Genomic DNA, 12,761 nt, shown 5'->3' with positions numbered 1-12,761 from the left:
CGCATCATGTCGTCACCTGAATAACTCTCGGTACGCGAGAGAAAGCCTCTGCACTCGCACAGAGCACCAAGGAGACCTTGACACTCGAGGACGATAAAACACTATTAAAAAAGACCTTGGCACCTGTGGAGCGCCAATCCGGACTTGCAGTACCGGAGGATTAAGCGGTTTGCACCACCACCGGAAGACATAGCTGTTTAACCAACTTGTCATTAAGTTCTACGGGGTTACTATCGGATATATAGGCCAGGGGTACCCGTACTGCCTGTATATTCAATAATGTCCATCTATCGAGCTAGAAGCCATGGCAAAGGAGGCCCACCAAGGTTGGGCGATTCCACCGACTTGGAGATCAAGACGTATCGAGGATATCTGGAGCCGTCGTATCTGGACGATTGAGTAGGATCAATCTGTTGTGCATTCTGTATAACAAATTAGGAATCCAATCTGTTAATCGATCACTCTCATTGTAACCCTAACTCCCCTATGCTATATAAAGGGGCTAGGGGCCTCACGGTTGGGATCCCATCTACTTCATTCTAGCGCATAGTTAGAAGAACCGAGCATCTGAATACAAGAGAAGCAGCATCACCCCCAATTAGACTAGGGCCCCTCACGTGTCTGAACTAGTATAAATCTTGTGTCTGTGCTACCATCTGATTCTTCTTACGCGAGTAGCTCTGCTAGGTATTGCCGGAGCTAAATCTTTTGACACCATGGTGTTGGCACACCCATGGATGTGTACCAAAAACTTATGTTGTACTTACTAAAAGACTTCTGCTTGTACTCTATGTGATTGTGTGGAGACAATTTGTTGTAAACCTTACTCTATTAATGTTGTGTTGAGCTTGATGTGAGATGTAATAATCCTTTTTGGTGTGTGATCCTAGTTGAAGGTCGGATATATAATACTCTATATGGGTAGTGTACTAGGATGACAATTAAGTTTATTATGTAACTAATCATAGTTAATGGAAGACTGATTAGTTAGGTAATCGACTCAAGAGGGAGATGATCCTGACAAATTTGACTTTCTAGGCTAGAGATAACCTTCTTGCCCGTGCACGCCTTCTGAAGTTTCTCACTTTTGTGAAGACAATAGGGCTCGAGCAGTTTGCCTCTTCCTCTCCAAAAAACCATGGCTTTGGACCGCTCAAATCTGTCTTTGTGTTCCCCTTCAGAAGTCTTTGACAACACGTCTTTGGTCCCAATTTCAGAGCACTTTCAAAGATAACTTCACGGAACCACTGGCCCATTACCTTGGAAGCCTATCTTAGGAGGAAATCTGGAGTTGGCCCTTAGGTTTCTTGCAAGAACAAACATTTCATCTTGCACTGATGGTCACACACACAACAAATGATCTCGCGGGCATAAAATTCACATATCTGGATCACCTAGTGAGGCTTTTGACCATTGTCACCATTAGCACTACAACCATAGTCAATTTATCCTACATCACCAAACGGTCGACTATCTCCATCCATCCTTATTGCATGTCTCTATCTTCATAGATGGATGATTGGGTGACCTTGTTCACCTTTGGCTTCCAACTTGTGCATCCTATTGATCAACACCACATGATCCTATGACCTCCTTTTCACTTCAGTGGTTGATATAGTGATATTGTGCACAAAGACTTCTCTATATCATGCGATCTCTAACCTTATAGTGTTTGTTTCTTTGTTGCTTCTTATTGGATCATGGTGTTCTTCACCCATATTGTTCCTTATCATCCACATGATCTGCATAATCCTATCTTATACATATTTGTAAATTGGTGAAGTCAACTTGCACCATACTGTCAAATGGGTACATTGGCTACCAATAAAGAATACTAAGCCCAAAATTCAAAAACATGTGGTAAGTTTGAGGATAGAAATAGAGTGGATATGTTTGCCCACATCAAACCTTACGTATACTATTAGCCTTTGTTTGCATGGTCATTCTCATCTAGAAAATTAGAATGTTTAGAACACCAAGCGAGCAGTTAACTATAGTGTATTAGTTATTTTAAAAACAACTTTGTGTGATTAATGTAAAAAAACATTGATCACTTGGTCTAGTAAAAATGTATATGAAAGCCTGGCAAATTGAAGAAATATCCCTACATAGAATAGGGTTCTTTTATTCATTCATTCATGACAAACATTTTCTCATCTTATTTGCCTCTACATGTAGTATATGGTCATGAGCATCACATTAGAAGAATGGTGCACGTTGCGGAATTCCCTTGCGTCGGTGACGAGCAATCCTTTTTGGTGGTGGTTCTTCTTCATTGTTGTCATTGCAGCTATCTTTGATACTAGCAGTGCTTGAACCAACATTATCATTGCTGGTCACATTGTCCTTTCCTCCATATTCGAGTCTACTTTCCACCATGACTGGCATATCCATATCCTCTTTTATGCCTTTGAGCTGCAAAATGTGATAATTTCAAATGTGTGAAATTAGTAAATATGACTTACGATCTGAAGTACAATAATTGTCAAACTTATTACTTCTTTTTATACCTTAACAAACTTAATACTTATAATACATAATAACTTACATTGCATCCAAGAGAGCAAAAGCGAAATGCATCAAGTAGAGCACGACCACACATCTTACAGTTGTGTGAGGATGATGAAGATGCTTTACTAATGGAGACACCAGAACTACAGAGTTGTGGCCGCTCATTCAAGAATACAACCCTTGCACTATTGATTATGTAAGTTTGCACATCTCTTATATCAAGAATGTCCCCAATGTCTGAAACCCTGACGACGTCATGGTATGATGACCGCCTTATCTGAAAGATCCAATTATTAGAAACCTAAATGCTATCAACTAGAACATATTACATGCTCGTTTAATCAAATATGCATGGCCAGCAAGTGATTGGAACATTCCAAACATATAACAGATTTCATGTAAAGTTTTATGCATGTGTCTTGGATGCAAGTTGAAGAAAAAGTAATAATAATAAAGACATCAGTATCACAAACTATTGAATTGTATGCCATGTCCCATATGTCAAGTTTCAAACTTTTTTAATGTTATGATTACAAATGTACCTGGATTACACGATGAGTGGAATGGTCACATGAACGATAATGACAACAAAGAGCTCTTGGTGCCGCCTCACACTGGGTGCAAAATAGGTTACACTCATTGCGAGTAGCAAGAAAATGGGTTGTGCAAATAGTAAAGAACTGTGTTGCAAGCAATAACTCTAGCCATGAAGGCACTTCCGCTCTTTTCATTATTAAACCAATGACCTATGATGTACTTTGTGTCGCTGCACAGGTTTGTCAGTGAAGGAAATGGCTATATTTATAGGGAAACAAAGGTGATAAGTTCATTCACTTTTCCTGTAAATTGGCTGGCATGTTAGTTTATAATGAGAAGTAAATTAACCTTTTCCCTAGAATCATTAACTTTCCCCTAAAATCATTAGCTAAGAACTAAAATCGCTGGCATATGAGAAGTTTGTAATAATTTGTGGCTTTAGAAACTAAAACGGCGATTGAAACTATAGAAAATAATAATGACAAGTAAATCATTACTACAGAAAGTTCATCACTGCCAGTTCCAAACACTACTATATTCAGACCTTTCACAGCCACGTCATAACACCCATCGCAGTCCAATTTCGGCCTCGGTAGTAAGCTATCGATAGTGATGGTCATAGCCATCACCGTCGGCATCTCAGACTGACTGTGGTGTACACTACACCGTCATATTGGCTTATAATCCATCCGTGATAAGGTCCTTACTTCTATCGCATTGGAGCACAACCTAGCTATGTGGGTATACACTAACACTGTCGCATTGGTAAATGATCCGCCTGTGTGGAGGCTATCATCACCGTCATGTGGGCACATCAACCGCCTGTGTAGTGGTCACCAACACCATCGCCTTGTACTTCGACCTGACTATCTATGGTGCATGTTCGCTGTTGCTTCGACTACCAAGACATCTATAGAGGTAAACATCACAGTCGCCTTGCACAACGACCCAATTGTGTGTAGTGTGTGTTCACCATCGCTTTGGTGACCGACACGTCTGTGTCGAGGTGGACATCACCATTGCTTCGGCTTATGAACCGTCTAGTCATAGGTAGTTGCAGTATGATCCACCTGTGAAGATTCTTTAGTCGGTGTTGGTTTACTAAGCGATTTGGCAGTGATCACAATTGACCCCTGTCGCATGAGATGAATAGCGGCGGTGATGGTCGTCTGTTTCAGCAATGGTGAGTGGTACGACGGTGATGACAAAACAGCCAATGACCCTTACATCCGACGGTGACAGAACTGCATCCAGTTTTTACAATTTTTTTACTAATTCAGCTCAGCCTTAATAACTTACTGAACCACACCATACAGATATAATCATTACACACCATTCATTATGTCCACAACAAAGAGTACTTTTTATAATAGCAAGTGACACTAACATAACCACTGTGTCAACTCAAGAATGAACACAAGCAGTACATAGATAGGAGAATAAAGGTTCTGCTCCCTACAGACTTACATAATAAAAACAAGGTAGATGTGCTCTGCTCCTTTAGATTGCCACTCCTGCTTGCAAGGCAAAGCTTCCTTCAGCTTGGTAGCCAGTGCACCATGGAATCCCTCTCTTCCTCCCTTAGCCATTGCAGAAAAATCATTCAAAAGCACTCAGACTCCACAACTTGCACAAAGCAGCAGCATTAATAATATTCAACATACAATTGCTTTAGTTACCAAGCCAAAATTGAACTTTATATAGAATAAAAAAACTCCCTACCTAAAGAAAGACATGTCGTAACAAGAAAAATAGCATATGCAACTTTATTGCTCTTCTACTGACTCCATGAATAAGGGAACATAATGAAGATAGTGAGGTCTCTCCAGACATAGCCTCCAGGTAGGTCTAGGATACCACATGATCTAGGCAGGGAGGACAAAAACTTTTCTGCGGTTCATGTCATATGCGATCAGTGTTCTGTCCTCACCAAAAAGGAAAATCAAGTTCCATTCTAGGTGAACTGCAATCACTCTATAGTCCACATCGCAAACATCATAACCAAATTGAATATTGTTCTGTCCAAATATCTCCAGCGTGGTCACCGTATGCTTCAATGTCAAGTTATCAGTACCATAGTCTTCTAGGATCTAGAATGAAAGCTGAGACTTTCTGAACATACTAGCAGTACATAAACACAACTAACCCCGAGCTTCATGGATGGAGATTGCTTCACCACGTAGCCTATGAATTTTCCTCTATGTCTTTCCCTGCATATCAATAGCAACTATCTAGGACAACTCCAGCCAGTGCATAAAACCATTAAGAAACACAATTGTTGAATATGTGTATACAACACCCTTGCCCCATTCAGATTCATTAAACATCCATGTTGCACTCTTAGATGAGTAGATTGTAACACCTCTGGTGTTTTAACCTAGCACTAAAAATTGACATGTCATCATATGCATTGCAAAGCATTCATAAAGTAGAAAATTTTGAATGCATTCACTAAATAAGGTTTATTTCATAATGTTGTTATTTCATGTTGTGTGATTCAAAACCCTAAATAAAGATCATGGCTACAATGGTCAAAATTCATGTGATCGTGTGAGTTCATGTGTCTTTTGACTCAAATAACCCTAATGGGCCATGTTACTGGTCAAAAATCAAAATTTAAGTAAAAGGAAGACAAATCAAATTTGAATTCAAATTCAAATCACAAAAGTCCTTTTTGCCTTTTTTGACTAATTCAAAATCCATGTGGAATTTGGGGTTGAGGCAAAAAGCAAAGTTGGAGATTATTTTATGTAGACCAACTTTGGTATTCAAAGTTTTTCAAGTTTACATATAAAATTTGGAGTAATTTTGAAATGATTCAAATGCTCAAAAGCACCCCAAATTCAAATTTCAAAATGGAGGCAAAATTTGAAAATGTTCCTAGAAGCAAAGTTGTAGAGTTTGAAAAATTGAACAACTTTCATTTTTGGAGATTTTCAACTTCTTTAGAAAATTTGAGAGTAATTTGAAAAATGGACTCAGTGGCAGTTCTGTAAATATTTCAAAAATCAAAATCCACCTCTCTGCTTGCCACCGGCACCACGCGGATGTCGCCGCCGATCAGATTTCGCCGCTTTCACGCGCGGTGACACGCCGATGCCTCCGTGGCGAGCTCGCCCGTGTGCTGTCGACACCGCACACCTTCCTTCTTTCTATAAATAGGAGCACGCCGTCGTCATTTCGCAGTTTCCCATCGACTTCTCGCCGCCGGTGTCCTGCCCGCGCTCGTGCAATACATCCTCGCCGTAGTACCTAGGGCCAATTGCGTTGGCCAGAAGCTCCGCCTCGCCCTGCCGCTCATTCCCGACCTGCTCGCCTCGCCTCTAGCCGGTCAGCGCCACCACGCGACTTCGTCTTCTTCGGAGCCGGCCGGAGCTCCGCCATCATCGGTCTCACCGTGGTCCCGTCGATCTAGTACATCTCCATCTTCACCGAGTCTACCTACGTGATCACGGTGAGCTCCTGAACATGAAGATCATTTCGCTTTAGTCCCTACTGCAACGTCACTGTGGCTACGCCATACACCGTTGTGCCCAGGCCGCCATGCCCGGCGTGGAGGTGTCTCCGGTGCACCTTTTTCCTTTCTGATAGTTGAGATCGGTTCGGGGGAAAGAGTAGGTTATGTAGGTGCGGTCTGCTTCGCCAGAGCTTCACCGCTGGCGCATTTTGCCGATCGGAGCAGACAGCGCCGCCGTGCGTCTTCTTTGGGTCACTGACAAGCGCGGCCTGGCTGTCAGTGCGAGAGAGGAAGAAGAACAGTGCAATTTTTTATTTTATGAAATTGTGAATAGTGCTAAAACTTTGGGAATTTGTAGGAAATTCATCATAGCTCCAAAAATTCTAAAATTTTGTGTGTAGCTTCTGTACATGTTCTAGTATGGTTTAAAAATTTGAACTTGAAATTTGAATAAATTTTTAATGTTCAAATATTCAGTCCATTAATTGATAAATGCAATTTCCATGATTTTTGTAGGTCACTGTATAATTCCAAAAATTATGAAATTTGTTTCGGTACACTAATTTGTCATAAGGAAGCTTACATAAAACTTTCAGGTCATTTGGAACAAGTTCATTTTTGGGCTTAATTCCAAATTAATTCAAAAATAAATAAAGACAAACCCTAAGTGTTTGATTAGTGTTGGATCTTGTTTTGGTCATGTTTTGTGACTAGTAGGGTTTCAAGATCCATTTGGTCAAGTCACATGTGTGGTTCTTGATGGTAGGATTGCAAGTTGGTTTTGTTGGCTTGCAATGGCACCGTGAAGAAAAATCGTATTCGGGGGTTTTTACATTTCGTGTACCATGAAAGCATCATGTTTACATTATCATCATGTTAAAGCATATGTTATCGTTTCGTGTAGAACCCAAGAGTGTAACAATTCTAGTTGAGCAAGTTCTGGAAGAATCCCCGGTTGTCACGGGATTCGGTAATCGTGATACTGATCCGGAACCTGAGATCGTCAACGAAGGCAAGCCCCAGTTTATGCATTAAACCCTTACCTTGTTTACTTTGAAAAGTTTATCACCTATGTTACCTATTGCATTAAGTTGATTTATTCAAATGTTTCCTACTTGATGCATTTCCTACCTTGATAATTGTTTACCATCCTTGAAGATGATTTCATTTACAAAGGCGTAGTATGCTTAGTATGCTTTATGGTAGGTTTTCAAAGTAAAAGTTTTGATACAATCAAAGATGGCATACTGGCCAAAGAAAGAAAGAAGGTAGAATGAACTAGAGATTAGTCGGGTGACTTACCTTGAATATTGGGTAATGTTGCCGACTATGTCGCTTAAAGGCCACTCATTGTGGATATTCTGAACGAGACACTTTGTAGTACTGGTCACATACCCCGGTAAGCCTACTTTGGCTAATCTGATACTAAGACGAATGCCCACGCACTGGGAGTGGAGAGATGGCGAGAGTAGCGTGTACCCTCGTGGCTGGAATGTGGCCGGATTTGAGGTGTGCTGTGCTCTCGGGTGGCGTGGAGACGGCTTAGTATAGGAGGATCCGATAGCGAGGTTGATATATGCAAGATTAAGTTCTACATATGTTGTGTGATAAGGAATCCCCAGTTGGGACTTGAATCAATTCGAATTGCTGGTGCTCCGCGGATATGGAGACTCGATTCATTACAGAAGCAATGCAAGACTGGTGAATTACTAAAACATGAGAAAGAATGGAATGAGAAGGAATGGAATATTGGAAATGTACATTTAGTTTGAGATAATGAACTAAAAGGACTTAGGGGTAAAATTTGAGAATAGGATAAATATAGTAAGCTTTTGGCAAAGGACTTTGAATTTTGCTACATCCTTACCTTGTCCCAAATCCCTGCATCTCTAAAGTCTTACGCCCTGTTACGTCGGGTTAGTCTTGTTGAGTACCTTTGTACTCAGGGTTTGTTAACCCTTGTTGCAGGTGAGTCGCATGCGCAGGCTTGTTTTGGTCCCTGCTGCATGACTGTGTTTGAAGTCAATGATGATGAGGAGTGATGAATGGCCTTTGGACAAGGCACTAGTTTGTATGATAAATAATGTTAATGTAATATTATCCCGCTACTATGGTCGTATGACACTTGTGGTATTGTAAGTTTGAAAACAACTGGTTTGTAACTATGTTATCTTAAGACTTCTGCTATCTTTTACTCTGGTATATATTTGAATAAACTATTGTAATCTGTAATGTCTATGATTGGGATCCTGTTTGAAAAGAGAATCGTGGATGATTCAGGTTTCCCAAGGACACCCGACAGACCTGTTGAGTTGTTGGGAACTCATGAATGCTATCCGAGGTCTGTCAAGACAATGATAGGTGCATGTGGGCCCAATTCCTTAGGAGGTTCTGCCACATAGATGCTCACACTTATGGACTCACCCACCATCTTCTTCCCATATTCAATCACATGGAAGGGTGAGGAGACTATCGGATCAAAGCCCAAGCAAGCTAAACCAAAAGAACAATTGTTATTCAGCAGTAACCACCATTTGTTAGTCACCGGATTGCAGACAACATAGCAAAACCCAACACACAAGCAGAGGAGCCCGTGGTAGTAATCTGAGATCATAACATCCTGAATGGGGAAGGGTAAGAAGGTTAAGGAGGGATATTCACCGGTCAGGCTAGTGAACTTGTGTTTGCCTTTCTAGCTATGATAGAAGAATCTAGTGACAATCTGGGACAGCTCCTTATGGTACTCAGATTTGGAGACAAGGTAGTTCTAGGAGTGATAGGCACACTTGCAGTTGCATAAGGAGCGGGCAGTGAGGCAGCGAAGGATGAGGACCAAGACATGGTCTATGAGGACGACCACTTCATTCCTCTTTTTGGGGTCCTCCTCCATCTTGACTAGGATCTGGTAGAGCAGGGCCAGTGATGGAAGCGGTGGCGCTGCCGCCTGAATCAGAGAAGGAGTGCATGCAGAGATTGGATTTCCATATGATTACACCGAGTGAGAGCAGGAGTTAAGGCGAGGCCACATCTCCCACGTGATCTTTGTGGAGCATGCTTCTCCTAAATTGGCGTTGGAAGTTGGATAGAGAAAATTGACTGCACCACACGACTCGTTGTGAGTTCTCAAGCTAGTTTGTAGAGGGTATTTAGCCCCACTCATCTGCCTCCCCTGCCTCCTCCTCAATCAACGTACATTGATCGCTCCACTCCACCTCTCTAGCCCTCAAGCTCGCTGCCATCCACACACCGTAGCTCCATCCGCACCATTGCACGAGCCCTCAGTTGGCCTCATCACACTCCGCATCGTGCGACATCGATGCTGGCAATCATGGCCATGAGGTGGCACCCCACGTCACTGACGACGCTCCCTATTGAGCTAGCCATTGAGATCGCTGACCACCTTGCAATGACCTCAGAGCGGCCCATGGATGACCTCCATAGCTTATGGGTGACCTGCTCGTCCATGCGCTGCATCTGCAATGACCCTACCGTCGATCGGTGCGTGGCACTAGACCGGTTCAGACGCGGGGCGACGTTGTGGGATGATCATGACAACTACTATGCCCTCCTTCCTAGCCTGACCTAACTCGGCAACCTGGAGGCTTGCTTCCTCACTAGGATACCAATCGTATTCAAGGAAAACCACAACCCTTGACCATGCCTCAATGATCTCGCCCAAGCTACCAATGGCAGGCACAATGTGGCGGCCTATCTGGTCACCATACTGCCCTATAGGCACCATGGCGATGCCAGCAATGATGACACTATGAGGCGGTACATAAGATGGGTCGAGGGTGAGGAAGAATCATGGGCGGCGGTGGTGGACCAACGAGAAGGTGATCCGTGAAATAACATGGGGGCAAGAAGTGGCTAATGCCGCTAGCACAGGTGCGCGGTGATCTTCCATGCGCAGGCGGCGCTTGTAACATTGCAGATGGATGGGAAGGAAGGGCTATGTAATGCAGTGAGGACTGTAGGCTTTGCTACAAATTTGAGTTGTTCATATGGGATATTGGAATAAGAAACTACTAATTCACTCTTTACATGCTTGAGTGAATTAGTTAGCCTTTGATTTTCTGTTGCTTTTGCTTTTGCTTTTCTATTGTTTTGTTTTAAATTTTATTTGTAGTGTCCTATAACTTAAGATGACTTAATAGACTATATGTACAATGGTTGTCCTTTTAAGTTGTCTCATAGTAACTCACAATTCCTTAATTAATGCATAGAACAAAATAGGAATGTGAGTTGCATGACAACAACAACTTATACAATGGTACATCGTATGATACGACACGAGCGAAGAAGGAAACAAACAATCAAAGAAATAATATGTCTAAAAATGCAAATGTTAAAAAATGAAACAATACCGTTAAAAGTACCACAACCACATGAGGCAACATTTTGTTAAAAAGTAAATCTTTATTCATAAGTCTAGTAGGTTGCATATGAAAGGTGTACAATAAGAGCAAGTATAATAGCAGGCTATAAGCTGGCTAAATACTAAGGTGGAGAAGAGAGGAGAGGAGAGAGAGGAAAAGCGGGCTATAAGCTTATAGCTAGTTTAGGCACAAGAACCAAGAAACTCTATGAGGGAGACAAGTGAGCCATGTATTAATAGTAAGGAGCTAACTACTACATGAGTGTGCTGAGAGAAGGTTGGAAAGAAATCTTACAACCAACAACCAGCTATATTATTAGCCTTGCTCTAACAAAGATGTATCAAAGACTACTGGGTGTATAATAACAAAGACTTATCGAGTACAGAAAACAACCTATACTCGACTGCAACTTTGCAAAACTTCCACTAACATCACCCAAGAAGGGGTATGGAGTGGAGATTGAAACGATAGAGTTGTAGTCACAGGCTGCTCCGATGAAGAGAGCCGATGCGACACCCACCTCACAAAGCTTCCACTTGCATCCCCGTAGGCAAGGGTTGCAGTGGAAAGCACAAGGAGACCTGCCCATGTGTCCAACTCCTCCACGGAAATAGAAGAGAGGATCACCCTGGTGCCCCAAGCCATCGAATTTTGATACACGACACTGGTAGCTCCATCGAGTATACCTTGGTGTGCCAATCTCCAAACACCCCGAGGCAACGCGCAGTCGCTGAGGGCTACCGATGAAGCTATCTTCCATGGCAACACCTCAGCACCATGGCAGCCCGATGAATCCCACCATGGGAATACCATGAGATGGAGGATTACAAAGTGTAATCAGCACCCACGGACATACCAAAGGCGGTGATCCTCCCTATATCTTCGCAAAACTTCCACTAGCACCTAGGATAGGCAGCCATTGCTGCACCCCAAATGCGGAAGAAAGCCATTCTTGAATGTCTTATCCCATCGCTAGTGCTGCCACTAGAGAAGATGAAGAACAAGCACTATGGCAATGAAGATGGATGACAGGGTCAAAAGCTTCCTTTCACTAAAACTAAAGGCGGTTCTTGGAGGAAGAAGGTGCGGAATGAGCACAACTGATGGCCTAAACTAGCTTACCTTGGCTTAAATAGCCCCACCTCAAGACGTGCATGGGGAAGGCAACAGTCAAGGTCTGTGACATCCATGGGCACCCATGTGAGTCATGGGCGATGGATCAGTGAACACGATGCGGTTCAAATTCCCTAGCACATTTGATTCCCTGCCACATTTCATCCTCATCTAAAGCTAGACTTAATGATGACGTGTACTCAAGCATATGATACGACATGAGCAGAGAAGGCAATAGTCAAGGTTTGTGACATCCACGGCCACCCACGCGAGTCACATGGGCAACGGAGCCATAACATGTATCTCAGTTGGCTTTGCGTTCCAAACGACTATGGAAGTCAACCCCACAAGCATAGGTGTACTAGTTAGTACTAGTAGCCCACCCCAGTAGTACAATGGAAGGTACATTGTAGTGCTTTTAAGGTGCCATTTTTGTGTATTTTGGAGTGCCCTCATCAGCATTCCCCATGTACCCATAACACTAGAAATCAACATAAGTATTCTACTACTACAGTGCTTCTTCCTTCATCATTGTCACGTGGTCTGTCGGGGTTATGATCCCTGGGTGTCTCAAGGCATCGACTAGTTAGCAGGTGGAGCAGACCACAATACATCAGCTAGTAAGGGCCCAAATGATCGAGGCCTAGCTAGTCCAAGAAAACCAGGCCAAGCGCTAAGGCCAATGTCGGCCACAACCCCTTCATCAGACTTGGCCACACGATGCATAAGAAACTCACGACCTCTCCATTGCACTGACCCTTGGG

General features: G+C 42.7%; 1 protein-coding gene across 1 annotated transcript; it reads right to left on the bottom strand.

Moving 5' to 3' along the window:
- Positions 1–2,199: 2,199 nt before the first annotated feature.
- LOC136545951 (protein RGF1 INDUCIBLE TRANSCRIPTION FACTOR 1-like) lies at positions 2,200–3,242 on the bottom strand. The gene is made up of 3 exons (XM_066537913.1): positions 3,054–3,242; positions 2,549–2,788; positions 2,200–2,415 (listed from the first exon to the last, which is right to left on the bottom strand). The coding sequence occupies exons 1-3, from the start codon at positions 3,240–3,242 to the stop codon at positions 2,200–2,202; spliced, it is 645 nt and encodes a 214-aa protein (XP_066394010.1).
- Positions 3,243–12,761: the final 9,519 nt, after the last annotated feature.

This window comes from Miscanthus floridulus, chromosome 3 (genome assembly GCF_019320115.1).
Source record: "Miscanthus floridulus cultivar M001 chromosome 3, ASM1932011v1, whole genome shotgun sequence".
NCBI classification, from domain to species: Eukaryota; Viridiplantae; Streptophyta; class Magnoliopsida; order Poales; family Poaceae; genus Miscanthus; species Miscanthus floridulus.
This window is presented reverse-complemented; position numbering and strand designations above follow the sequence as displayed.